The sequence below is a fragment of the Daphnia magna genome, linkage group LG8 (genome assembly GCF_020631705.1).
Source record: "Daphnia magna isolate NIES linkage group LG8, ASM2063170v1.1, whole genome shotgun sequence".
Lineage (NCBI taxonomy): Eukaryota > Metazoa > Arthropoda > Branchiopoda > Diplostraca > Daphniidae > Daphnia > Daphnia magna.
Window position 1 is genome coordinate 4002152 of NC_059189.1, and position 24129 is coordinate 4026280.

General features: G+C 37.6%; 6 protein-coding genes, 2 long non-coding RNA genes and 1 other non-coding gene across 29 annotated transcripts; 5 read left to right on the plus strand and 4 right to left on the minus strand.

Annotated features, from left to right (window-relative positions):
- Positions 1 to 456: 456 nt before the first annotated feature.
- Positions 457 to 2811, plus strand: LOC116928984. 3 transcript variants are annotated; one of them, XR_006650393.1, is made up of 9 exons: positions 457 to 589; positions 669 to 1170; positions 1232 to 1241; positions 1313 to 1437; positions 1517 to 1579; positions 1646 to 1748; positions 1811 to 1924; positions 2025 to 2256; positions 2319 to 2811. It is a non-coding gene; the product is annotated as an uncharacterized LOC116928984 (long non-coding RNA). The 3 variants fall into 3 exon arrangements; XR_006650392.1 differs by having other exon boundaries at positions 1232 to 1437; XR_006650394.1 differs by having other exon boundaries at positions 1232 to 1437; positions 1646 to 1682.
- A 1544-nt stretch (positions 2812 to 4355) lies between these two features.
- On the minus strand, positions 4356 to 8111 carry LOC116928985. 14 transcript variants are annotated; one of them, XR_006650397.1, is made up of 13 exons: positions 7969 to 8111; positions 7529 to 7634; positions 7300 to 7470; positions 7052 to 7119; positions 6893 to 6965; positions 6433 to 6509; positions 6175 to 6253; positions 5926 to 6013; positions 5751 to 5821; positions 5413 to 5589; positions 5215 to 5330; positions 4642 to 4994; positions 4356 to 4577 (listed from the first exon to the last, which is right to left on the minus strand). It is a non-coding gene; the product is annotated as an uncharacterized LOC116928985 (long non-coding RNA). The 14 variants fall into 14 exon arrangements; XR_006650395.1 differs by having other exon boundaries at positions 4356 to 4994; positions 5508 to 5589; positions 7969 to 8107; XR_006650396.1 differs by having other exon boundaries at positions 4356 to 4994; positions 7969 to 8107.
- Positions 8112 to 8929: 818 nt separating this feature from the next.
- Positions 8930 to 10004, plus strand: LOC116928990 (protein Dr1). Of its 3 annotated transcripts, none has more exons than XM_045178183.1 (4): positions 8930 to 9092; positions 9295 to 9524; positions 9585 to 9726; positions 9812 to 10004. In XM_045178183.1, the coding sequence occupies exons 2-4, from the start codon at positions 9308 to 9310 to the stop codon at positions 9960 to 9962; spliced, it is 510 nt and encodes a 169-aa protein (XP_045034118.1). In that variant the 5' UTR covers positions 8930 to 9092; positions 9295 to 9307; the 3' UTR covers positions 9963 to 10004. The 3 variants fall into 3 exon arrangements, with proteins under 3 accessions (XP_045034118.1, XP_045034117.1, XP_045034119.1); XM_045178182.1 differs by having other exon boundaries at positions 8943 to 9149; XM_045178184.1 differs by lacking the exon at positions 8930 to 9092 and adding an exon at positions 9184 to 9206.
- Positions 10005 to 10167: 163 nt separating this feature from the next.
- LOC116928986 (formin-2) lies at positions 10168 to 17785 on the minus strand. 3 transcript variants are annotated; one of them, XM_032936125.2, is made up of 18 exons: positions 17649 to 17785; positions 15828 to 16223; positions 15305 to 15724; positions 14316 to 15239; positions 13944 to 14172; positions 13722 to 13868; positions 13489 to 13658; positions 12552 to 13412; positions 12367 to 12473; positions 12163 to 12305; positions 11762 to 12099; positions 11477 to 11683; positions 11265 to 11397; positions 11098 to 11190; positions 10986 to 11037; positions 10767 to 10913; positions 10609 to 10696; positions 10168 to 10545 (listed from the first exon to the last, which is right to left on the minus strand). In XM_032936125.2, the coding sequence occupies exons 2-18, from the start codon at positions 16161 to 16163 to the stop codon at positions 10513 to 10515; spliced, it is 4428 nt and encodes a 1475-aa protein (XP_032792016.2). In that variant the 5' UTR covers positions 16164 to 16223; positions 17649 to 17785; the 3' UTR covers positions 10168 to 10512. The 3 variants fall into 3 exon arrangements, with proteins under 3 accessions (XP_032792016.2, XP_032792015.2, XP_032792017.2); XM_032936124.2 differs by lacking the exon at positions 17649 to 17785 and adding an exon at positions 16451 to 16614; XM_032936126.2 differs by lacking the exons at positions 15828 to 16223; positions 17649 to 17785 and having other exon boundaries at positions 14316 to 15235; positions 15305 to 15436.
- LOC116928987 (general transcription factor IIH subunit 3) lies at positions 17381 to 18868 on the plus strand. 2 transcript variants are annotated; one of them, XM_032936129.2, is made up of 6 exons: positions 17381 to 17491; positions 17594 to 17610; positions 17691 to 17880; positions 17945 to 18272; positions 18333 to 18591; positions 18648 to 18868. In XM_032936129.2, the coding sequence occupies exons 2-6, from the start codon at positions 17595 to 17597 to the stop codon at positions 18752 to 18754; spliced, it is 900 nt and encodes a 299-aa protein (XP_032792020.1). In that variant the 5' UTR covers positions 17381 to 17491; position 17594; the 3' UTR covers positions 18755 to 18868. The 2 variants fall into 2 exon arrangements, with proteins under 2 accessions (XP_032792020.1, XP_032792019.1); XM_032936128.2 differs by having other exon boundaries at positions 17383 to 17491; positions 17578 to 17610.
- A 656-nt stretch (positions 18869 to 19524) lies between these two features.
- LOC116928988 (oligoribonuclease, mitochondrial) lies at positions 19525 to 21209 on the plus strand. The gene is made up of 5 exons (XM_032936130.2): positions 19525 to 19670; positions 20292 to 20420; positions 20487 to 20648; positions 20724 to 20944; positions 21007 to 21209. Exons 2-5 carry the CDS (start codon positions 20292 to 20294, stop codon positions 21125 to 21127), a joined length of 633 nt encoding a protein of 210 aa, XP_032792021.2. The 5' UTR covers positions 19525 to 19670; the 3' UTR covers positions 21128 to 21209.
- On the minus strand, positions 21142 to 22109 carry LOC116928989 (succinate dehydrogenase cytochrome b560 subunit, mitochondrial). Its single transcript, XM_032936131.2, has 4 exons — positions 22009 to 22109; positions 21844 to 21903; positions 21541 to 21761; positions 21142 to 21463 (listed from the first exon to the last, which is right to left on the minus strand). The coding sequence occupies exons 1-4, from the start codon at positions 22020 to 22022 to the stop codon at positions 21219 to 21221; spliced, it is 540 nt and encodes a 179-aa protein (XP_032792022.1). The 5' UTR covers positions 22023 to 22109; the 3' UTR covers positions 21142 to 21218.
- A 414-nt stretch (positions 22110 to 22523) lies between these two features.
- Positions 22524 to 22647, plus strand: LOC116929894. The gene has a single exon (XR_004398154.2). It is a non-coding gene; the product is annotated as a U5 spliceosomal RNA (small nuclear RNA).
- A 547-nt stretch (positions 22648 to 23194) lies between these two features.
- Positions 23195 to 23860, minus strand: LOC116929001. The gene is made up of 2 exons (XM_045178191.1): positions 23736 to 23860; positions 23195 to 23641 (listed from the first exon to the last, which is right to left on the minus strand). Exons 1-2 carry the CDS (start codon positions 23748 to 23750, stop codon positions 23405 to 23407), a joined length of 252 nt encoding a protein of 83 aa, XP_045034126.1. The 5' UTR covers positions 23751 to 23860; the 3' UTR covers positions 23195 to 23404.
- Between the last annotated feature and the right edge of the window lie 269 nt (positions 23861 to 24129).

The following is a 24129-nucleotide window of genomic DNA, read 5'->3' on the forward strand; positions in this document are numbered from 1 at the left end:
ATCAGCTTCTGGATTGAGAGATGAGAGTCCTCAGCCGATACAACAACCCATATTCAAGTTGTAGCGCATAACTTCTACAACTGTGATTCATCCCGAACACCTATGTAGTATGGAATGCTTGACAGGCATTTGATACACATAAATACCATAAATATCAATAATTAGTCTTACTTACATAATTTTTTCCCCTAAGGGTTAAGTGTAAAAGATGCCGAAATCCCTTACATCACATTGATTTAAATTTGTATCCTTCTGATAGATTAACATATCTGCGAGCAAGGATCAGCTTTTTCAAAACCCTATCAGCCAATACGACATGTTCATTTTCAAATTATAGCACGAAACTTGTACAACCAAATTGGTTGAACCAATGAACCAATTCAACCAATTCCACTTCGACCACTTCGACATCGAATTGGCAACACCTGACATGGCATTCGCCGCCTGGCGGCCATTCAAAGAAAGCTTATATAATGACTTCTACCAACTTTTAAGTCTTTTGGTTCCATACTCTCGCCGATGCAGGATGTAAGTATTCTATTGATCGAATAGCCGTCTCTTTATTTCCTCTGACTAGATTTTCCACTTGGTATGTAAAAGTCTACCAATTGATTAAGTTTAGCTTCTAACTAGATCTGTAAATGAATTTTTAAATTTCGCTTGTGTAGGTACAAAAAATACTATTCACAACGTTGGTTGAAATCTATACTTGACAAGTTATTTTACAAGCATGTGGTTTCAAATACGATGTTCCCTGATCCATACGACACGTAAATGTGTTCTGATTACATATTTTCCTTGTTGTTTTGGACTGCTATGTCGGACGTCAGCGAGTTGTGAATTGTATTGTTGTCTACCACTAGTCTGTGATATGTGTTAGGTATGTCTGATTAGAATATTGGTGTTGCACAACTTATGATGGTGTACTATTCCACCACCTGTCAAATACAAGCAAAAGGTAGCAAAGACATGGGTTTGAGTTGTTTGTTAAAAATTATCAACCTAACTTTATCCCTTTTTAGTACTGGTTACTTGTGTGGTAAACCCTTCATGAATTACAAGCTATCTTTGAGCATCATATTCATTAATCTTTTTGTAAGGTTTTCTTATTTTAGGGTATCTCAAATTAAACGAACTTAATACTAATCTCCCAAAATTATGAGACTCAAGGTATTATCTATTATTACTACATTGTTCTACATTCCTGTATTTTTGTTCTCTTTAATTTCAGAATTGGGGTGGTGAGTTACAGACATGGGTTTGTTATAATTGTTAACAATTAGCAACCCAAGTTGATCCCTTTTTTGTGTAGGTCACTTGAGTGGTAAACTCTTCATGAATTGCAAGTTTTAATCCTTGAACGTCAATGTCTTTTCTGCAAGGTTTTCTTCTTCTAGAGGATCTCAAATTAAAAGAACTTTCTTCGATTTTTAAAAAGTGATTTTCATTTACTAGATAGGCTGCTGCTTTAAACCAGACTTCTTTTTTACAATACTTTGTCCTTGCTTTTTTGCAGAGTTCATTGGTGTTGAATCTTGGATAGTTTTGGTGCAATTCTTATTATTACAGTGTTTAGCAGGTAAATCATAGTAAAAAATAATTACATGTTGCAATATTGGTGACTTATAATCAATGATTTCTGCAGGTTTTTCTGATTCTGGAGGCTATGTTGGATTAGTTGGGTATGTTTTGGACAGGTCCACAACAGGAAGGTCGCTAGAGAGATTTCCTGCTTTTGATCTCATGAAGTACATGGCTTTGGTTAGATAGTTAAATTTACTAAAGGACGCTAAATTTTAATTTAATAAAGGATCTTTCTACTTGTGCCTGTTATCTGTGGTGCATGTGGTTTCGATCACGTCAGAAAGTTCGGGTGTCAATGGCGATACGGTTTTCTTAGCTTCGAATGTTGGGCATTTGCAAGGTGGGAATTGTTTATTATTTTATTTCATCATATTCTATTCCTACTATAGGTGTTCTCCATAACTGAAGAACTGCTATTACATGTACTATTTATTTTTTAGGAAAATCATAATCAGTGAATGAAAGGCAAATTGGACGAATTTTGTTTATGTATCTACATCTCCGACATATTTTCTGGTGAAGACATAGTAAAATCCGTTGACGAGGTTACTCCCACCGGCTGTTAATAATATACGAATCAAAATATGGCAAAGGGCTCTTGAATCTCGTGCTAAACTTTATGGATATTTGTTAGAAACGAAATTTGTTAAGTCAAATAACACTATTGACAATGTATTTTCCTTTTTTAAATGTGCTATCAAGAAAATTTACTAATTCATAATTCTTATTTGCAGATTGATGATGGTGAATCTAAACAGGAAGTTGCCATTTTGGTGGGAAAGAAACATTGATGCAAGTTAGAAGGGTGTCCGAAGTTTTCTCCTTACATTTATTTTCACATCTGTGGTATTCCAAAAAAGAATTTATTTCCGTGTTTTCTGTGGCTTCGTTTACTGTTGACTTGTTATAAGTTTGTCGCGTGTTATGTAGTTAATTTTTTCGTCAGAGAAATTATGTGCTTTCCGGAAAGGACACGAAGGGAAATCAAGCTCTATGATAATATCTGTGCCAAAGGCTTGTTTCCAAAATCCTAATTGGCGATCAGACACTTTGAATTTGTAGTGAAAAGTATCGATGTATCAACTATGCCTTTGGTGATATATCCGGAAGACTAAATCAGTCAGGGTATTCATCTGCACATCTACATCTCATATTTGATATGCAATCGATGACAATGTTTTATGTATGATAACTTAACAAAAATAAACCTTAAATAGCTTCATTATATATTCTGCTTCTGTCGATTAATTTTTTACTGATAAATTTTTCTACATCTGAATGGGATTTATTATAATTGGTCAAATTTATTCCTGGATTTTTATTTACCAGATGATTTTTTTCCAGAATTTTTTTTTTTCAAAATTTTTTTTTTCGGCAAAATTTTTTCCCCCACGCCGGATTTTTTCAAATTTGCAAAACTAACAAAGAAATTCAATAAAATTGTAAGTCACTGTGTGTGGGAGTTGAACTCTAGACCATTGACTTGCCATGCCGCTGTTCTACCACTGAGCTACCACTCATATAATATTATGGTTTACGTCAGCATTATAAACTAAAATCGCCCGATATCCTAAATATTTTCTTGAAGTGTCGATTTGTGGATTCTAGAGCATATGATGGCTCAACGGACGGGCGATGGCCTGGAAACTTGACGACGGATCAGTGAGATCCTTGCTGAAGTTTCCTTTTCCAAGTGGCCACGTGGTGGTCTGCAGAACCCGGCTCACCTGTCCTAGGAAATCAACGGTGTACCGCTTGGATCCCTGCCAGGTACCCCACTCCAAGTGGTCATGTGGTGGTCTGGGAAACCAGCCCCAGCTGCCCTGACGGAGTTGCCCTGAGATACCTGACAGCTATTTGAGATAATAATATTTTGGAAATTGACAACATAATATAACACTAACCATATTATAAGTTGTGTCTTTTGAGAATCGAACCCTATACCAACGACGTACCATGCCGATGCTCAACCACTGAGCTACGAGTTATATTGCTTAATGCTCTATCTTTTATTATATCTTAAAGACAACTCTTTAAAACACACTTAACACTAAGAAAATTTTGTTGCATGGTTAAAGGTAAATTTATATATCACTTCGGATACTAAACACAATAAATTTAACATTTATTTTTATTTAATATGTATTTGCTTCCTTTTTCATTAATTAAGACTTGAACCCACGACAACCGAGCTCGTAAGCAGACCCTCTACCTCATAGCTATTGACCTCACTTTATATATAGATTCTATTGTAATTTATCCGAAATACCCAAAACAATATTATTGTGTAGTGCCTTCTCAATACAAGGAAAAATAGTAAGAAATTTACATAACGCAAGGCGCAATGGATGAGCATCGGCAATGCAAAGTGAACGTTAGGGGATCGATTCTAAAAAGAGTTAAGTAACCTATACATATGAAAATAACCCTCATTGAAAAATGATGTCATATAAATATTAAAAACAAGTGAAAACGATTTCGCACCATAAACTGAAGTTCTCCAGTGAGAAAGTTATTGATGCGTAACACAATATGATATTAGTACCAAAATTAAAATGCCAACATTGGTAAACTAAACACCATGGAGAAATCTTATTAGATTCGCTTCTCGAACAGTGCGCATCTCAATAGAAATTGGGCGCTGCTAGTTCTTCTAAGGATAAAGTGCACAAGTGTTAGAAAGTTGCTAAGTGGAAGTTGGAAAACTGCAGAATGTTAACGCCACGACAAAAAAAAAAGAAAAATTTTGCAAATAATTTGTTTTAAATCGATTGATTATTAATTATTTAAATTTGTATTGACATTTCTCAATACAATTCAATAATTTGCAACTTTAGATGAACAAAATAACCCATTCTAAAGCTGCCGTCAACCAAGGCAGGAGGAGACACTGCCTCAATTGACCAACAAGGAGATAACACGAGCTTTGTCGTCTTTGTCATTAGAGCATTGCATCTTTGATAGATATAGTTCAAGAATGATCAAATCCTTTCCTATTGAAAAGAAAAGTGTTATGTAGATAATACATATTTCTAGAACAGCTATATTTCTACTTACTAGTCAATTTAAGGAAGATGAATTTGTTGAGAAAAATAACGAATTTTTATTCTTACTTGTGGTATAATGTATCTCAATAATACTATGGTTTAATTGTCAAATATGATAGTTTTCCGTAATAAAATTCTATTAATTTTATTTTTTTAAACCAGACTCGATTTTCAAGGAGAATTAAATATTTTTGAAATACTATTGTTTCAATGACGTGGGCTAGACTTTAAAATATTATACCGATGACAACCTTGACAGTCATAATATAAAATGAAAGCGCCTTCAAGCAACGTGATCAATGGGAGGGAGAACGCATTATGCTTCAAGGTTTCAACCCAAGAATACCGCACCGTCAACGATACCTAAAGAACAAAAAACCTATTAAGACACTATATATGAACCAGCAAACTATGTACAAGAAAAACCATTACTGCTCTACATAAAAATGTATCCGATTTAGGTGATAAACTATACTCATTATGAAGAACAAACATAAACTTTATTTTTTTTTCTCATAAGAGCTTTAATTTCATTCAAATACAACAAATAAACCATAAATAAATTACTATCTCATTTGAATACCACAAAACTGGATCATCCATTGGAATTCACTAACAATCCTAAACATAGGATATAGATAACGCCAGCGAAGAGCCGAAAAAAATTTTCAGCTGGGTAACCGGCCACACCAAATCACCCTGAAAACATCACATTCAGTTTGTTAACTAAGTATAACATATTTAGAGATTAAGAAAAGATTGTTAATTGTCAGTAATTTACAGCCAAAATAATATTTTCACGATTATCAAACGGTAACTCGTTTTCATCATTACAGAATAACACACCACTACCGCAAGTCACTGTGGTTTAGTTACCATAATCACAAAGTAGAAGACATTGCATATGTCAGCGCCTCGGCAATATTGTCCCAATTAGACAATCAATTGCTGACAGAACCTAAAATGGAAATAAGCCAATATCAGTTTATACGACCCTGACAGTCAGTCTTAATGCTAGACGTTTGAAAATCAGAGACTCGAGTGTATCTTCATGTTAATCAGAAACACGGGAAATAAAATCATAGAAATGAAAACAATCTGCACACGAAATATATTTACCTTTCAACGGCAAACCCAAAGCATAGAACTGCAAATTTTACCAAGGATCAAAGCACAAATCGAGGGGAAATCTGAAAACAAATAAACTGCATAAATAACCCACTCGCAAATAACCTGATGAATGAGCGAGGAAAAAAACGATCAAGAAGAAAGTTATATTCAACAATGATTTCACCTAGACATTAGTAGAACGAAGAATGGCAGCTAAATCAATGATCCAATGGATTAAACCAACCAATTCCGAAAATTCCACGCCAATATATCTGTAAGTAGCAAACCACACTATCAACAACTCAACCAAACAGTCCCAATTAGATCAAACTGAAGCCAATTCAGAGTCAATTAGTAATCAGGGTACATATTTCGGTGTCCTAAGGTAGTTGTCATCACACATAGTAATTATCACGCTTAAACAACTTCTTACCTAACCCTGTATAACGGCAACAACAGCGAAGAAACGGACGAAAAATTCCAGCTGGAAACCCGGCAACACCAAAAACACCCTAAACCAAAACATTCAGTTTGTTAACCAAACCAGTAATTTTCTAAGATATCAAGGTAAAATTGTAGATTGTCAGAAATTTACAGCCAAAAGAATATTTTCATGATTATCAAACGGTAACTCGTTTTCATCATTACGGAAAAAACACCCCACTATCTTTATGCGTTGTGGCTTAATTACCGTAATTCCACAGTAAACGACGTCGAACATGTTAGGGCCGCGTTAAAAACGACCCTCAATTGCTGATACAAGAGCACCTAAGATGAGAATAGAAAATCCAAATGAAAACCAACGACAAAAACATCCAATAACGTTTGAAAATTAGGTACTACAGTGACCCTTCAAGTAAATCAGAAACACAGGAAATATACATTCATCCCTTAAGAGAAGCGCAAAATGCTCGCACTGAAACTGACTAGACTGAAAAAGAACGAAAACAAAACGCAGTTTAATCGAACACCGTCTTCAGGAAATATTAATTAACTTTAAAAGTACTCGAACAACCTCAGAAATACACCTGGTGTCGATGCTAAACCCTCAAGCATTCAGGAACAAAGAGATCAATTCAGTTTATCTTAGTATGGTATATCATAGAAAATCCTGTATCAAACAGAAATGGTAAAAGTGCAAGAGCTTATACCTTTAGAGCCTGCAGAATTAGGTTGAACACAGCATTTCATATCCCTGCAGCCTCAATTGGTAGTCTACTGCAACTGCCACCATGTCAAGCATAACAAGAAAAAGCAATTATTAACAGTGAGTATAAGAAATAGAAAAATATCTCACTTTGCTATCTCACCTTCACCAATTCACCACAAACCTGATAAAAAACCAGAGCTTTATTACCAGGTACCTCTTTCAGCCTACCTGCTTAACAATTGCAAAAATATTTTAAAATCTGACAAGGATAATATATGTGCGACAAAACAACTGTTCTCAGAACATTTGCGATTTATGGTTGAAATCATTTTCTTTTACCCTGTCATTGTAATCCTAGTAAGTCATCACATGTTTAAAAGAAAAACTATTGCAAATGCATAATGGCACCTTTAATATATAGAAAGCACAGCTTTCAATAGACAGCATGACACCAGTCTGATTGGCAGTGAAGGGAACCAACGTGTTTCCAAACCAGTCCCCTTAAAACACCATCAAGCCAACACCATGAATTACTGATCAGGTGGCACATGCAACTGCTCGTGCAATGGAGGATCAACCCTAGAAAAACAAAATTCAATCACCCATCCTGAGTATTCTCAATTTATAATTAAGTAACCATCATGAATCATTCACCAGACCAGAATGTAGCCTCACGGACTGAAGGACGAGCCAATAGCATAGACTTGTCAAAATGCCAACCCAGTTATCCACAGACATCCTGACTATTATCAAGCATTTAAAAGTATTGGTTATTACAAGTATAGTACAAATTTCTCTTTATACCAATAACTGAATTACAATTATAATTCGATCTCGACTAAGATATCATCTTTAACACAGAAGCATCCATTACTATGAACACACATCTGTCACAAAATCACTAGACAAGTGAAAATTTTAAAAAAGACGTGTAAATGATTTTGAATGACTACCACTACCCTCAGAATACTCTTCAAGTTTTTATACGGATCCAGCCAAAGAATTAACGCAAAAGCACACACATAAGTAAAACCTTAAAAGCAGATAATATTCCCCTGCGTGATTACGAATACTTACAAGCACTATCGAAGAGAAACTGAATTCAAATGAAAAAACTAGGCATTGAGAGTCCTTATTTTAACTATCTTCGAATGCCTGACAGGCGGCAGATGCAGGCTTTTTTTTCTACCACGCGATGAGGAATTGAGGACTTCGATAGTTTGCATTTCTGCCGTTTGGAAGTAGTCTCAGCTGGCGCCGCCAGTTCATTCGTTCAATGTTCTGGCGCGCTAGTATATTACGGTACCTTATTTTATTTTCAGCTTTTTCCTTTTTTTCTATTCTTGGGCCAAGGCGCTGCCGCCACTTCGTATTTCAACAATTATTTATTGTTTGTTTTTTAGTTTAATCCACGCAGTTTAATTCCTTTTATTTTCATTAGATTTTTATTTTTTATTTTTGGGTGAATTTTTTAATTAATTTATGTGTATTTTTATTGGTATTTTTGGATATGATTCCAGATGGCGCGACAGTATGTTTCGCAATTTCATGTACATGCCTCGAGTGAATTATATATGATTGTACCAACAGTAATAACATCGTAATTTTCATATTTATTTGAAAATTAATAGTGCCAAGAAAAGCTAAATTAGTGTTTTGCTAGCATTAAAATAAAAATTGCCGCTGAAATGTGAGGGAAAGACGAGACTCGCTCCAACCCGTGTTGCAAATGTATCACGCAGAGCGGAGCTCTAAATTGAAACCGGAGATTTGAGCAATGTTCCTATCTCACAATTCCGTGTCGTATCGATCTATGTTCAGAGTCATAGATTACATGGTCAAACTATTTTGGTCGCACGGCGTCACTTTTCACGAACAAGATTTTTTAGATGGTGTGCTCGCTCGCTTCCTCCGACAATGCTACGCGGAGACCTGATACACTACAATGCAAAAGAGTATCCTTTAGCAGTCAAATTCCGCTTGGCGCAGCACTTTCGGATGGAGCGAGGTTCGGGAAAAGTGACGTAGGGCGTGGCTTATTTACAGGCATTTTACATGGAGTTCTCAAACCATGTAATCTATGACTCTTGCTATGGTTGTTAAAAACCTTATTTTGGACTTCTGCTTTTCTTCATAACGAAAAAAAAAATAACAAATAAAAAAAAATAAACAAATATCCGCGTTTCACTGTTATTATAAAGGTACGCTTTAACGAAAAATTCGATGTACATGCTATGTGCATTCTTCAACACATTTTGGTATTTTAAACTTGTTTTTCTTGTTCAACCTGTGCAATCAAGAGATTCACTGTTTCTGTTTGTCTTTTTTTTTTTTTTTATTCTATGGATGTTCTAATTTTTTGGTTTTAACTTGTAGCATTAATGATTGTCTTGGCATATGCAGGCAAACACTAAAAATGGCAGAAGCTGTACCAGAAGAAGAATTGACCATTCCAAGAGCAGCTATGAACAAAATGATAAAGGAGATTGTACCCAGTGTCCGAGTTGCTAATGAAGCCAGAGAGCTGATTCTGAATTGCTGCTCAGAATTCATTCACCTTTTGGCCTCAGAGGCCAATGAAATCTGTACTCAACAACAGAAAAAGACTATAAATGCAGAGCACATCCTTGGAGGTAACCTTTGTCATTTATATACGTCTTTGCTGTGAAACTAACCTCCCAGTTTTACATTAGCATTGGATAGACTAGGGTTCAATGATTACCGCACTGATGCTGAGGCAGTTTTAAAAGATTGTAAAGCTGTTGCTGCCAAGAGAAGACGTCAAAGTACAAGGCTGGAAAATCTAGGAATTCCAGAAGAAGAACTATTGAGGCAGTAAGCTTTGGTTTAGGTTTAGGCATCAATTTAAGTCAAGGCTTAGAATTTGATAATGTGTTTATTTAATGTTTTTTTATGGTAGGCAGCAGGAATTGTTTGCAAAAGCTAGAGAAGAACAAGCTGCTGCTGAACAACAGCAATGGCTCCAGCTTCAAGCTGAGGCCCAAATGTCCTTACAGCAGCAACAACATGGGGATGCTCTATTAAATTCAGAAGATGGAGAATATTCTTAATTTTTTGTGTGATTTGACCTAATACATTCTTTGATTTCTAGAGTGAGCTCACAGACATGAATAGTAATTTATATAAAAAGTTAGTAACTAAAACATTGCCATTATTATCATATCACAACTAAATTTTAAATTTCGTTCTCAAGTCATGAGTTATTTATTATCCTATATAGTCGTAAAAAATGCCTCATAAGATGCGTTCAAGTAATTAACTGTATAAATTATTGTATAACGTTGATATTTCTCGTGGAATGCACAACAATTGAGAAGTCGTAAGTCAACTTTTATCTGTAACAAGATTGAGAAAGGACGAATAACGATTGACAAGCCAATACTTTAAATCGGAATGTCTACTCGTTAGGAGATTGAGAAAAATTGAAGGTTGCCCCTCGACTCTGACCATCAAAGGCTGCCATAGTGATATGAACAACCAATGGATGACACGTATAATCGCGTTAGTAATCGTAACGTAGTATAGTAGTGCGTATCATCCATTGGTAGACAGAAAGCTTAAACTGATACAGCAAAGGCATACTATGTAATATTCCAGCCATCATTTCTTTTTTCGACTTAGTAGTCTTGCTTTCTGAAAAATTCCCAACAAGTGCGTTAGACACATTCAACTACTGAAATTTTTGCCTTGATTTACCAATGTGCCTTCGTCAGTTTTTGATTTCGCATAACTTGAGCTAGCTTGTAGTTTCTTCTGTTTAACGACTTGTTTTGCTTTATCCAAACTATAGGCGAAATAATTTTTGGAAAATTATGTTACGATAACTCGTTGTTTACCTTGCTGATAAAACTTACTTTTCTTTGAAAATTCGTTGCTGTTCACGATTCCAAACATCTTTAAAGTCCGAGGCAAAAGTTGACCACAGGCCAAAGAAATCCTTTGGATCAAGCTCCGAATTCTTTTTTGGTGTAAACTTGAAATATTTCAATACGGCTTCAAATCTAAATAACGGAAAAATTTATTACGTAAGATGTAACTAGAGATTCTGAAATTTTCTTCAAACACAGTAATACCTTTGTTTGCATTCTATCAAATTCTCTTCTTCTTCCGAAAGTGATTTTTTTGCTGAAAACGTAGCAAATTTTGTAACTCACTCAACACATATATTCTAAGGACTCGTATCACCTTGTACAAAAAAAGATTCCATTTTTTCTTTGAACGGTTCTAAATGTATTTCTTCAGAAGCTGCTATTACTTGGTTCGCTTTTTGTTCAACACCTATACAATACAAAGTTTTTTTTAGTAGTAATAATTTCTGTAGTTCCAGAGAACGCAAAAAATGGCGAATGCACCTTCAATTTCTTTATTCAACTGCCTCAGACTAGCTTCTAGCTCCTCAAATTTCAGGTGTCCTGCTTTATCTAAATCCGTGGGTTCTGGTAATGGCATGCGAGCATCACTTGTTCCAGCTTTCTCGTCAAATTTCTGCGTTTGCATACGTAAAACAAGCGAGTACACAAAACAATTAAGTATCTATCAACTAGAAGATCCCTTTAACTCATACCTGAATATAGACTTTAACAACGTAGAAAATCAAGGTGAGCGTATTGTCTTTGCTTTTAACATCTTTAATTTTGGGAAGAATATCAATTGCAAAACCATCAGCTTGTCCCCGCTGACGGTTGCCACCGTTCATGTAATTTCCTAAAGCCAGAATAATACCCAGGACACGAGACACCTCGACACTCGTCATCAGTTTTTCACAGATAAGCTGTGAAAATAATTCGTATTTGAGATGTAAATTTGACTCAAGGTAAATTACGCTAACGCTGCTCTACAACAGCCTTACCTTAAGATTGTTGAGTGGATTCGTGATAGTTGCTAGTATTTCGTAAAAGCTATTTTGAAACATGAAGCATGCTACCCGCTCTGAGAAACTAGGAATATTGGCCAATTCGAGTAAGAAATTTTCTGGCTTGTCCATAACAGCCTCTGGCTGCTGTTCCAATGTTAGACGCATGGTGGCTAATTCATCTTCAGTAGCTCTTAATTCAAAGATCTTTTGAAGAGTTTCAAGATCAATCACAGAAGTGTCTAGGTTGTACACAGCACTTTCCACCTCTTGGACATCTAAGTGGCGACTTGATATTAAAATACCAACCATTTGTGACCGCTTATTATCCAAAACTAGTTAATAAAATAGAGACATAAACTTAAAATCGTAATACAACGAGTGTTATGTATACCCACTTTTGACAGTTTGCTGTTTCACTGGTTTCGTCTCCGCTTTCGGTTTCACTGGCTTCGCAACGACAACTTGTCGTGAAAATAAATCGGAGAAATCGTCCCAGTTATCGGGAGCGATCTCTTCCAGTCCATCCCACAGTGATTTGCTAGAAAAGCACTACAACATACTAATCTCGCTCCAAGCAACGTCGAAAAAATTCGTCATACTTGCCGTCAGATACGCTTGATATCGCCACTGCTTGTGGTGGTTGGAATGGAATTAAAATTCTCGTCCAATATAGAGGCTTCATTGGTAGTTTAGGATCTACTGGATTCTTAAAAAAAAAAAAAAAAGAAAACGAGATTTATGCTTCATAAAATAAATATAAGCATGTGTAGTCAAAGGTATTTACCTTTCGAATAACAGTTTTGTTGAAATTCCATCCACCACTCGGTGGAGCTGGAAGTGACGGTGGCGAAGCGAGTACTCCAGGCCCGGGAGGTGGTGGAACCGACCCCCCTATAGGGGGCGGCGGAGGGGGAGGAAGTCCACCCATCGGCGGTGGAGGAGGTCCCCCCATCGGAGGCGGCGGAGGGGGTGGAGGTCCCCCCATCATAGGCGGCGGAGGTGGAGGAGGTCCCCCCATCATAGGCGGCGGAGGTGGTGGAGGTCCCCCCATCATAGGCGGCGGGGGTGGTGGAGGTCCTCCCATCGGAAGTGGCGGAGGTGGTGGAGGTCCTCCAAAACCAGTTGAGGCAAACGGCGGGGGTGGGGGAGGCGGTGGAGGCGGAAAATTCGTTTGGCCAGCAGAAGATGATATAGGTAAAGGAGGAGGTGGAGGTACAGGCCCTCCTACTTGTCCAAGATTATCCGAAGACAGAATGGAACTAGGTGGTAATGGTGGAGGTGGAGGTGCATCCCCTGCTGGTCTTCTGCCGTATGTCGGAGAAGAAAATCCCATTGGAGGTGGCGGTGGTGGTGGCGGCGGAGCACTTAAAGAGTAAGGACTAGGCGGCGGAACATAAGGAGGTGGTTCAAGAGTTGGTCGATTTTTGAGGACTAACACTTCTTTCTTTAAGGTAGCAATCGTTTCCTCCAGTTCTTTTATCTTATTACGAAAATCAGCTTGTATCCGTTTGAGTTCTGCGTCATGCTCTAGTCGCGCCTGTTGGAAAGCTGCCAAATGTTCTTGTATCGGTAAGTAATCTTCTTTGGCTCGAGGTGTTCCTTTGCTGTTCGCATCAGGTCGGCCCCATCTATACATTCGGTCCACCTGGGAGAAAAGTTAGGTTTAGTCATTAAACGAAAGTAGATACATTATTGTTCGATGAATTTTCTCAGATACTAACCGTAAATTTGTCACAAATTTGCCCATCTTCCAAAGGGCAAATGATGCCGATGTTCAATAAATAATTTACAAAGTGGCCCATCAGCAGTCGCAGGTCATGGCTGCTAATAAGAAGCCTTAAATAATGATCTTCATCAATAGAAGATAGCAGGTTTGATACCAGCATTTGCCCTAGATAAACAGATAGATTCTGAGTGAGTAGAACAAAACCCATAACCGCAATTTTCAAAATACCTTCAAAATTTTCTAAGGCATTGAGATCATGTCTTTCGAGAGCAGACCGCCCTCTCGGTGAACTAACTTGCTGCTTTTGTTCCATAGCCAAGTCATAAGTGAGGCTTGCAACCTTCCGTAATACATTGGACTCCTTTTCTGCAGATGCTACATCGTAAGGGAAATCAGGGATATACATATGGATTAATCTCCTAAAAATTATATAAGCAAAAATTCCATTACCTGATGGATATGGAATTCCAAGATCACTTGGTTCTCGTCTAGCCACATTTTGCGCGTGGCTTAGGATGGAAGTGGCTGGAATTTCTACCTTCTTATGTCTTGTAAGAGTAAATGGCTGCCCATTATTTGCCATGTTAGTAGATCTGGTAGCACTGTTGTTATGTCCTGATGAAGAACCTCCAAGATGGATCATATCAGGCATCTCAATTCCAATCTTTGAAGTGCTTGCCTATTGGTGAAAGCCCCAAATATGGCAAAATTAGCTAGAGCTTAACACAACACAAACTTTCAAATAGCAAATCCACTTTGAGGGATTTAAAGAAAAAAAGTAATCAAATATTAAATGGAAGAGTTCCTTAACATGGTGCTTACTGATTTGTTTTCTCTGGCATAGATTGAGAGAATATGATATTTTATTGCAATCGTGCAATGAAGTATCAGGTTGGGGATTTCGAGTGCAAGATAGTCCAGCTGCCCTCTTGTAAAATGTTGCTGATAAGTTATGGGGCATGCACTCTTTTCTGGAGTGGTAGAAAATTGCTTGTCAAGTTGCTTGAACTTGTCCTTTATTTTGGATTGTACTATTTCATTTGACCTTGTACAAAGCTCTGTTGCATATGACGAAGTATCAGCATCCAATCCAATATTATCACTTGTTTGTTGTTCAAAACCACTTGACAATGAAAGAGTTCCAGCATTTTCAATGTCATAGACTTCTCTCAAACTACATGTTTCGGTTCCGGTATTGCTGTCCAAAGGAAGATCAGGGACATTAATACTATCCGATGTCTCTGACACAATCAGTAAATTTTCTTCGCAGGTCCAGGTCTGGTGATGAACGACGTCTTGGTAACTTGAAGGATCTTCTGCTTCTTCTGGCTCGTCTACATCGGCGTAAAGAGTTTCTGATGTTGTAGATTTTTCAATAACAACTTTGGATGACGAACGAACTATAATGCTCTGTTGTTGTTCTTGTTGATCTCCTGTGTCCGCTGGAACTTGCGGTGTAGACGACGGGCCGCTGTTGTTCGAAAGCTCATTTGGGGCAATAGCCTGCGGCACTCGGTGAAGTTCCTGAGTTTCGGTTCCAAGCCGCGGATTCAAATTAAGCCGTACCTTGGCTTTATTAATGCTACTTTTGTTGCCCATCACGGCGGATTCCGAACTACTTCGGTTTCTGAAAAAAGGCGAGTCTTCTAGTTCGTTCCCGGCTTTATCTTCAGGAATCGACGAACTGCAACTTTCGAAGTCTCCTAAGTCGCTAACATCATCGAGCAAGTTGCCATTCCAGTCTTCCTGTTCAAAGCAAACGTGAATGAAACCTTCAGTTTTAACCCGAAATCTTCAAGGCTACTACTTACTTTGTTATTACGGGATTGATCCTCCGCGGTCACCAGTTCATCATTTATTAGCAACAGGGGCAACGGCAAAGTAGCGAATAATTCAGGTTGGATAGAGTCTTCGCAGCTACGATCTTCAACTTCATTCCTATCCGCTTTCTGTTTATCTCTGTCACAGTTAACAATAATAAGATTAGCTTCTCGCTGTTCAGATATTGCGAAGTTTTGCTCGAAATCCGGAATGGGACTGCTGGAATCTGCTGGAATCGCCCCAAACACGTCAAAACTCAATGTAGTTCTAAAAGAAGTGTTAGAGTTTTCTGACTGATCAGAATCAGATTCGGGTTGCAGTTCGTCTGCAGATCGAGGCAAGAGGCTCGAACTGCTGCATTGCGGCGTGACTGGGGGTGAAGTGAATGTAACTGAATTTCGTTGTTTGATCTAAGAAACGAGAGAGGAAGAAAAAAAAAAAGGATTTCTAACAGTGAAATTTTCCACTATGATGTTTTTCGTTGTTTACGATATAACCAAGGCAACAACCTACTTTAAATGCGTTGGTTCGGACGAGGCGAGGCACTTCAGCATCAGGATCGATTGAAGAAACAGAAAGAAGACGAGGGCCATTAGCTAGCTCCGATTGATCCGAAGTAGACAAATGTCTGCCTAGTTTATTTAAACGATGTCCAAATTCTTTTACACCCCGAACTTTTTCAGCTAACAAGCTCTTCAATCCGAGAGCCTTCGTGTGTTTGTTAGTGCTTGCAATCAGCGACAACTGTTCCGCTGATGTTGCTCTCTTTGCTGGGCTACGACTCGGCGATTGCGCACTGCTGCAGCTGATGCTTTCAGGATCTGGCTCACGATGGTTAGCAGTTGCCATAGCTACCGTAGTAGGCCAGGGATCCGTAACTACATAGACAGCGATTCCCTCCACAATCACCTGAATAGTGGACAATAAAGGGGCAAAATAGTTTTTATTACACGTGGTCGGTAGATTTTACTCTCTAATCTTTGTTCTTATGCGTTCAACCGTCACTTTTACGCTACTAGTAATGAAAAAGAAAATTGTTTGTGTCAAATTTCTCATCCAACTGAGCGTACGACTACTAAATAGGCGTGAATCCCACATATGAACACAATACCATTCAAATTCACTGAAAAACTCACCTAGCCTCGAATAATCCTATCTATGGGGGAGCTATCGTCTTTTAAAAAGCACCAGACAGAAATCAAACCCCTTGAGCATAGAAAAAATGACAGCAAGTCAATCTACCACTAGCTAAATAATTTGCCCTGACGGCAAGCTCTTCCCGCCCGCAACTGACGAAATTTGTGGTAACATAGGAGGAGGGGATTCAGTCCGACAGAGGGCGATCACAGAGTATTCATATACATTATGCAGTGACCAAGAGAGAAAGATAAACGAAAGATAACCTTGCCCAGTCTAGCGCGTAGTGTCTGACAAATAAAGCAAATAAATAAAGAGGAAGCGAAAGGGGGAAGAGAAGAGGGGGAAAAGCACTAATATGAATTGTACAATTTCCTCTTTTTCAAATAAGGGTGTGTGGTACTGTTTCCTTTATCCTTAGTCATTACTCATTACAGCCACACGGACGAATCGAATCCTTTTCACCCCCGCGGTCTTCCGGGGTAATCTTCTAAATAAAAATCACAATGAATTCTTCTACATCGTTAATTCGTTATTTGCAACCGCTGCACAAACATTTCCATATGATATAGCAAAGAATGATGTTCTTAATATACCGTAGTAAAAAATGTGATTAACACCTCAACACCCGCCATCTTCATTAATAGATAAAGGTGACAATCGGTAAAATATCAATCTTGTTGGAAACTAGAAATTCAATGTTTTTCGCAGTATTTTCTTTTATCTCGGTGCTGCTTTGCTGTAATTTCGAATTTCTACGTACGTTCTCTTACTCTCTTCCTTTCCCAAAACGAATGCGAGTTAAGATGTCAACAAAAGATGGAAAGAAACAAATCTAGATTCAAGAATCAAATTAATGAAATAATCAATTTGGAAATGAATGACGTGCGCAGTGCTCTTCAGAAAAGGCTTCGTTCCATCTGCAAACTTAGTGTTTACATTTTGAAGTGAAGGAAAGAGGGTAGTCATCAACAGTAGTGCACCAATTCAATTCAATCAACCAACCAACCAAAGAGGGTGGTGATAGTACGAATCGTCAAGTACTTTTTCTTTCTTTCACGCTTCTTATGTTACCCACATTATTAGTTAAATCTGTTATTCCAACATAATTTGTTTAATCGGTTATATTTTATCTAAACGAGGATGGAGGATAAAGAAGGTGAAGCCTACATTTCATCAAACTAAATGAAAACTTACCTAAAGGGCTAAATATTTCTGATCGATGATTATCTTTAACAGAACGAATTGAAACATCTTTGGTAGCGATCGTAATTGATGCCACACCTGCAAAAAAGTTTGCAAGCCAACCACTGGATGGATCTTCCATGATGAATAGAATTTTTGATTCACTTATTGCTTTTGGAAATGCTCACCTGATGCAGGCCTCTCACAATAAATTGGCAATCATTGCCTGCAATAGCAAATCAACGTAATTATGACATTTTAACAATTGTTATAGTGTCACAAGTCACATGGTTTTCCCTATTCTTCAGCAAATTTCTATATCCTTCCATGGATGGGACTTCCCGTTCATACCATAACAGACCTGGGCAGTATGACATGTTTGCCAAAGTTGACTCTGACGTCAGGCATGGCCTTGGAGAGCTAATCTTAAATGACATGACTGATAATGATTCTACAAAATCTGATTCCTTATTGGGAGGGGCTATGGCCCGTGCTCTGTCTTATATCCATCGTGTTCAAAGAGAACTCAGTCTAAGTCATCAATTAAAACCACGTGTCCTTGTTGTTAGTGGCAGTTGTGACAGTGCTTTGCAGTACATGACCTTCATGAACGTTTTTTTTACTGCTCAAAAGGAGGTTGTTGAAATGGTTGTCAACTCTATTTTTTCTACGGATTTAACAAGAATTATTTTTTAGAATGTTGTGATTGATTGCTGCATGATGGATACCGATTCTGGATTACTGCAGCAAGGCTGTGACATAACTGGAGGACAGTACTTACATATTCCTAGTGTTGCTGGATTGCTTGAGTATTTGTTATGGGTCTTCTTGCCAAGTCCATCTTGCAGATCAAAAATAGTCTTGCCACCTCCCACTAAGGTTGATTACAGAGCAGCTTGCTTCTGCCATCACAAGTTGGTTGACATTGGCTGGGTTTGCTCTGTCTGTCTTTCAAGTAAGAATTTCAATTGAAAATAGTATTGCCTTCATTAATGGCTCAATTCTTTTTAGTTTTTTGCAAATTTAGCATTATGTGCACGACATGCAACACGGAATTCAAACTTAATCGGCCTGCGATCGTGCCCGCCAAATCGAAGAAGCGCGCGAGAATAGAGTAACAAAGAACGACTGAGAATAACAAGATTAATGTTGCAACATACCACTTATATGTTGTAAATATATGGTTTATAAGAAAATAAGATAAGTGTTAAAAAATAAAAAAATTTCGTTTCTTTTTTGTTTTCATTAAAAAAGTCTGAAGTTAAATTTCAAAAAGGCTAAACGTACGAGCACAGACTACGAAGTGCTGTTGTTACTTTATTATTTTTTTTATGATGACATTCATCAAGATCCCATTCTCATTAAATGAATAGTGTTTTAGTTTGATTGCTTTTTTAATACATCGTAGTAACAACAGCACTTCCCGCTTCTGTGAAAACGATAAGAATTTTTGTTTTAAATGCAGTGTTTCACGATGAGCTATATACGAGAATACTACCAAAAAATCGGAAAAAAGAGGGGGTAAATAAAGAATTTAAGAAACGCACCCAAAAGTTTGAATTACATAATGAAATAATTCATGGGATATCGGAAGAGGCTCTAGAAAATTAAGGTGTACAATTCGTGACATAAAGTAAACTACAATTCCCGCTAATACGTGTGTGTGAAGCACGTATTCAGTACTAAAATGGGAAAAAGCAGAGTCATAGACCCCTGGTTCCTCCACTATGGCTATTTTCATGCTATTTTCCCTCTCAGAAAAGGGGTACCCTCTTGCGGGGATTACTATACAAAAAAACGAGGGTTTTGGGTCGGGGGCTCGGGGCATGGTCGTGGCGTTTGAGTGATTTTCTGCCCGGTGGGACTCCCATCTGTCGACAAATGAGTTTCTGCGTGGAGTGGAACAACACACCCACAAGAGGCGCTCCCAACGGGCGGAAAATCACTCTTTCGCCCCGACCGCGCCGACCCAAACCAGAACCCCTATTTTTTGTAGGGTGTAAAACTTATTTGCAAGCATATCTAATCTAAAACATGCCTAAAGCATAGACAACGAAGTGGAAGACCGCTAACGCCTATATCCCTCTGTAGCGATGCGCGTGAGATGCCGCATAGTGGCGCTGAGTCCGCTAAGATAATAATTTTGGGTTTCCCTACTGATTCAATGCTTCACACACCGTAATTTTTAATTAAATCATGCACGGTATCACTTTGGTATGCACATGTAAATTAAGCACAAAAATTCAGCATATCGTGTGAATTATTTCATATTTTTAGTGGTTGGGTAACCTACGTTCATAAAATGTTTTATTTTCCCCCATTTTCCCTATCTCGAAAATTCGAAAAAAAAAAATTTTTGTCTCGGGAAATGGGGAAAAATAAAACATTTTATGAAAGTAGGTTACCCAACCACTAAAAATATAAAATAATTCACACGATATGCTGAATTTTTGTGCTTAATTTACATGTGCATACCAAAGTGATACCGTGCATGATTTATTTAAAAATTACGGTGTGTGAAGTATTGGATCAGTAGGGAAACCCAAAATTATTATCTTAGCGGACTCAGCGCCACTATGCGGCATCTCACGCGCATCGCTACCTACCGTCCTCTCAGCCTTATGGCCCCCTTCGTGGTCTCCCACTTCGTTGTCTATGCCTAAAGTGTCATTCAGACTGATGTTCACAAAACACCTGAGATTAGTTTCTTATAATTTGTGCAGGCGAACAATGGCGAAAACAACTCTTGCTACTAAACACAGAATCATATGGATGGATCTAGAGGTAATGAGATAAAGGGAATCTAATTCACGGTGAGGAAAAATTACCGGTCCATGTATTTACATCTAGATGACGGGATTGGATGACACCAAAGACAAAATTCTTGAAGCTGCATGTCTTGTTACTGATGGAGATCTGAATCTTGTTGCTGAAGGTCCAAATCTTATAATATATCAACCCGACACAGTGTTAGATGCAATGGGAGAATGGTGCAAAAAAACACATCGAGAGGTAGATTAGCTGAAGTCAATGAGTTTCTACCATATAACATATTGGAAATTGTTTTGTTGCATTCTCTTTACTCAGTCTGGTCTTACTGAAGCATGTAGGAACAGTAAGATAAGCATTGAAGATGCTCAGGAACAGATTTTAAATTTTGTTGAGCTTCATACAAACCCAGGTGAATGTCCATTGGCTGGGAATTCAATTGGGGAAGACAAACGTTTTCTTCACAGGTATATGCCCAAACTGGTAAACCACCTCCATTATCGTATAATAGATGTTTCAACAATCAAGGAGCTTGGGAAGTAATGTCTGAATTTAAATTGGTTAGTTTGTTGTAAACTATTACAAAATGATTTTAATTTAGGAGGTGGTACCCAGATGCTATGAAAAATGTGCCAAAAAAATCTCTAAATCACAGAGCCATGGAAGACATCAAGGAAAGCCTAGCAGAACTGTGCTTTTACAAAGCAAATCTTTTGAAATAAAACATTCTATGTGCAACAGTTTACTACCTTTATTCACACCCACCCAGAAACACAACTGTAAATACACTGCACTTACTTTGCACCAAGGGTTTTAAAGGGATGTTAAATATAAAGCTAATGCTATAGCAGCGGCAAGGACTATATATCCTGTGCTTTCAACTCCCTTAATTGTAAGGCTATAACCAGTATCCCAGACAAGATGCCGGATTCCATTAACCAAGTGGTAGGAAAATGGAAAAGCAATAAGGACCTTGACAGCAAGCACAACTAATGGAATATGTGCAGCTTCAAGCAGCCCCAGGTAATAAGGAAAAGATGCTGGTAATGTCATAGCACCTAAGATTTAAAAAATAATTATTAATCCCATAGGAAAACATTAAAAATTTGGCCGCCAACTGGGATGTTTATATTACCAAGAGCAAGACCGTAAATAAATCCATTCTGTGCAAGACCAGTGAAACGATGTGTAATGGACAGTGCCATGTTAGACTGGAATTTGTAAACAGTCAGATGGGGAGAAATAGGGCGCTGTAACCGTTTGTTCTTATCCTCGAAGTTTTCATTTGTAAGAGGTTTAGTGCGATTAGCTTCTATGCTTTTCATGCCAAATGTGGAGGCTGTCACAGCTGGTTGCCTAAAAAACAGATTCATGAGCTATGACCTTAGAATGTGTCTTGGAACTATTTATATATATAATTATATATCACTTTATTTACCATGACTTTACTGGAGCTGCTGCAAGGAGCTTGGCTTGAGTACTATTTTTTATGATTGTCCTAATGATGATTTGAGAACAAACATAATATCAATGAATCTTTATTCAAGCTTTATCATTTAGGATTGATTGTCATATTTTGAAATTCGGTTTGATTATGTCCTACCTTAGAAGCGCCATGTTTGTTTTTACGGTCGACAAAGTGGAATGGTTTTACTAGCAAGGTTGTCAACTCTTATTTTCAATTAGGATTATTTTAGTTTGCGAAAATATTTGGATCTATTCTAAAAATGTGAATGCATGTACTGCAATTTTCATGTATTAAAAAAGAATGCCAGTAATCCTTAATCATAATTGTGAGCTTTTATTGTCTATTCTTACTTTTCGATATTCGATACGCGATACACCAAATAGCCTTGGGCATTTTTATTTCACGTCGCCATGATTCCTTAGTCTTTCCCCCAAATTTAAACATTAAAATAAGCAGCATAAAATACGAATAGAAAACATCTAATAATGAAAATGAACTTTGTCCTACAAGATGGCTTGTACAATGTTTTGCTAGTTTTCAATGAGTCACTTAGCAATGGTTTGTTTTAAACAGTTAAACAATAACTACGTTTCGCAAACCAAAGTCTGCTGAAGACATCAAATAAGTAAAGGTGGATTTCCAGTCCAACGTTACTCTGGTTTCCAATCAATACCCGGATAAATCTTTCGCCTTTTACTAAAGATTTCCGTGGTTGGGAGCACTGATGAGTCTATATGACTAATTTTTCGAACGCCTGGTCTTCCGACCGGGCATCCAATAAAATAAATTTAAATTATCTTCCACTCATCCATAATGACGATATAATGGATGATGAACAGTAGATTGTTAAACCGAGCGATCAGTTCAATTTATAACATTTACGAAGCTCCTTAAAGCTCTCCTATTTTAAATACGTTTGTTATAACACAATATTATAATAAATCTGTTGTAGGACCAATTTCTATTTGGCCAACGCCAAGTGGGATGTCGCGCCAAATGACGTTACTGTTCGCTTTGCAGATTTTTTTTTTTATTTTATTTTTTTTTATTCACATGAGTCTGATGAAGCGAACAAAATGAGACAAACAAAAAACGGACTCGCTTACGTTTTAGGAGCTCCCTTCCATCATTACAACCTTAAACTACAAACTTTAACTGGACGAACCGGTTGGATAAAAAATCGATTAGGTCACATGAGCTGGGGTCTAATTGCAAGAACTTAAAGGCGATAGATAAAAGTGTACTCTTCTTTTTTATGTCCGAGCTAGGTCGACATAATTTTGCAATGGAAACCAAGCTTACGACAAAAAGAAACATTATGTCAATTGTTTGTTTTTATTTGAGCAGGAAACATCAATTGGAATTTCTGTAAGGTAACCTCATGCGGTTTCAGACAAAAAAAAATGATTAATTGCAATGATGTGTGAGAAAAAGAAAGCTTGGCATGATTTTTTTGTTTTGTTTTTTTTTTTTTTGTTTTGTTTTTGGTACAGTGGTGATTTTCCTTGAATTCTTGTTTACAAAAACCGATTTAACCCTTGTGGTATTTTTTGTGGTAAACAGGAATTGGGTGGTAAACCGGAACTGGATGGTAAACAGGACGGTAGATGGGTGCTGGATAATATGCGCGGTGTTTGTAATACTTCTTCAAAAAGTGTTCATCTCCAACCATGTCGTGGACCTCACCATCTGCGGCCACCGCCACCTTAGATTCCGCCGGATTAGCCAAGCAAACACTTGCCCACATCATCAAAAAGGCAGCCAATATCTTAAATAACAAAAAAACAAATAGGAATTTAAAAACAAAGTCTATTGAAAGTGGGGCTTTAGTTAATTTAACGAGTTTTGAAATAGAGATTTACCATCAAAAGCTTCATATTGTCGCAAAGTTAACAGTTGTTCACAGCGCAAGATCTTGGAGAAGATTGGTTTGATTGTGAGTCGGATGGAACAGTCTTTATATATACGCTACAAGGTGGTTATTGGTTGAGGTTACTTTTCTGAAACATCAACATTGTTACACGTTCACCGTGACTGCGCGTTTATTTTTTTATTTTTTTGGTTTTTTTTTAAGACAGCCTTGAATCTGGCGACCTTCCGGTACCCATTAAGACCTATGTCTTCAAAAGGCCAAGTTGCGTAAGTTCATCGAGCCTTCCAGTCTCTGCTTTAGTTTGTACTTTTTGTTTTTTTTCTCAAGCTCCTCCACCCATCTGGATGTTCTGGAACAACCAAACGACACGATTGGAGGTGGAC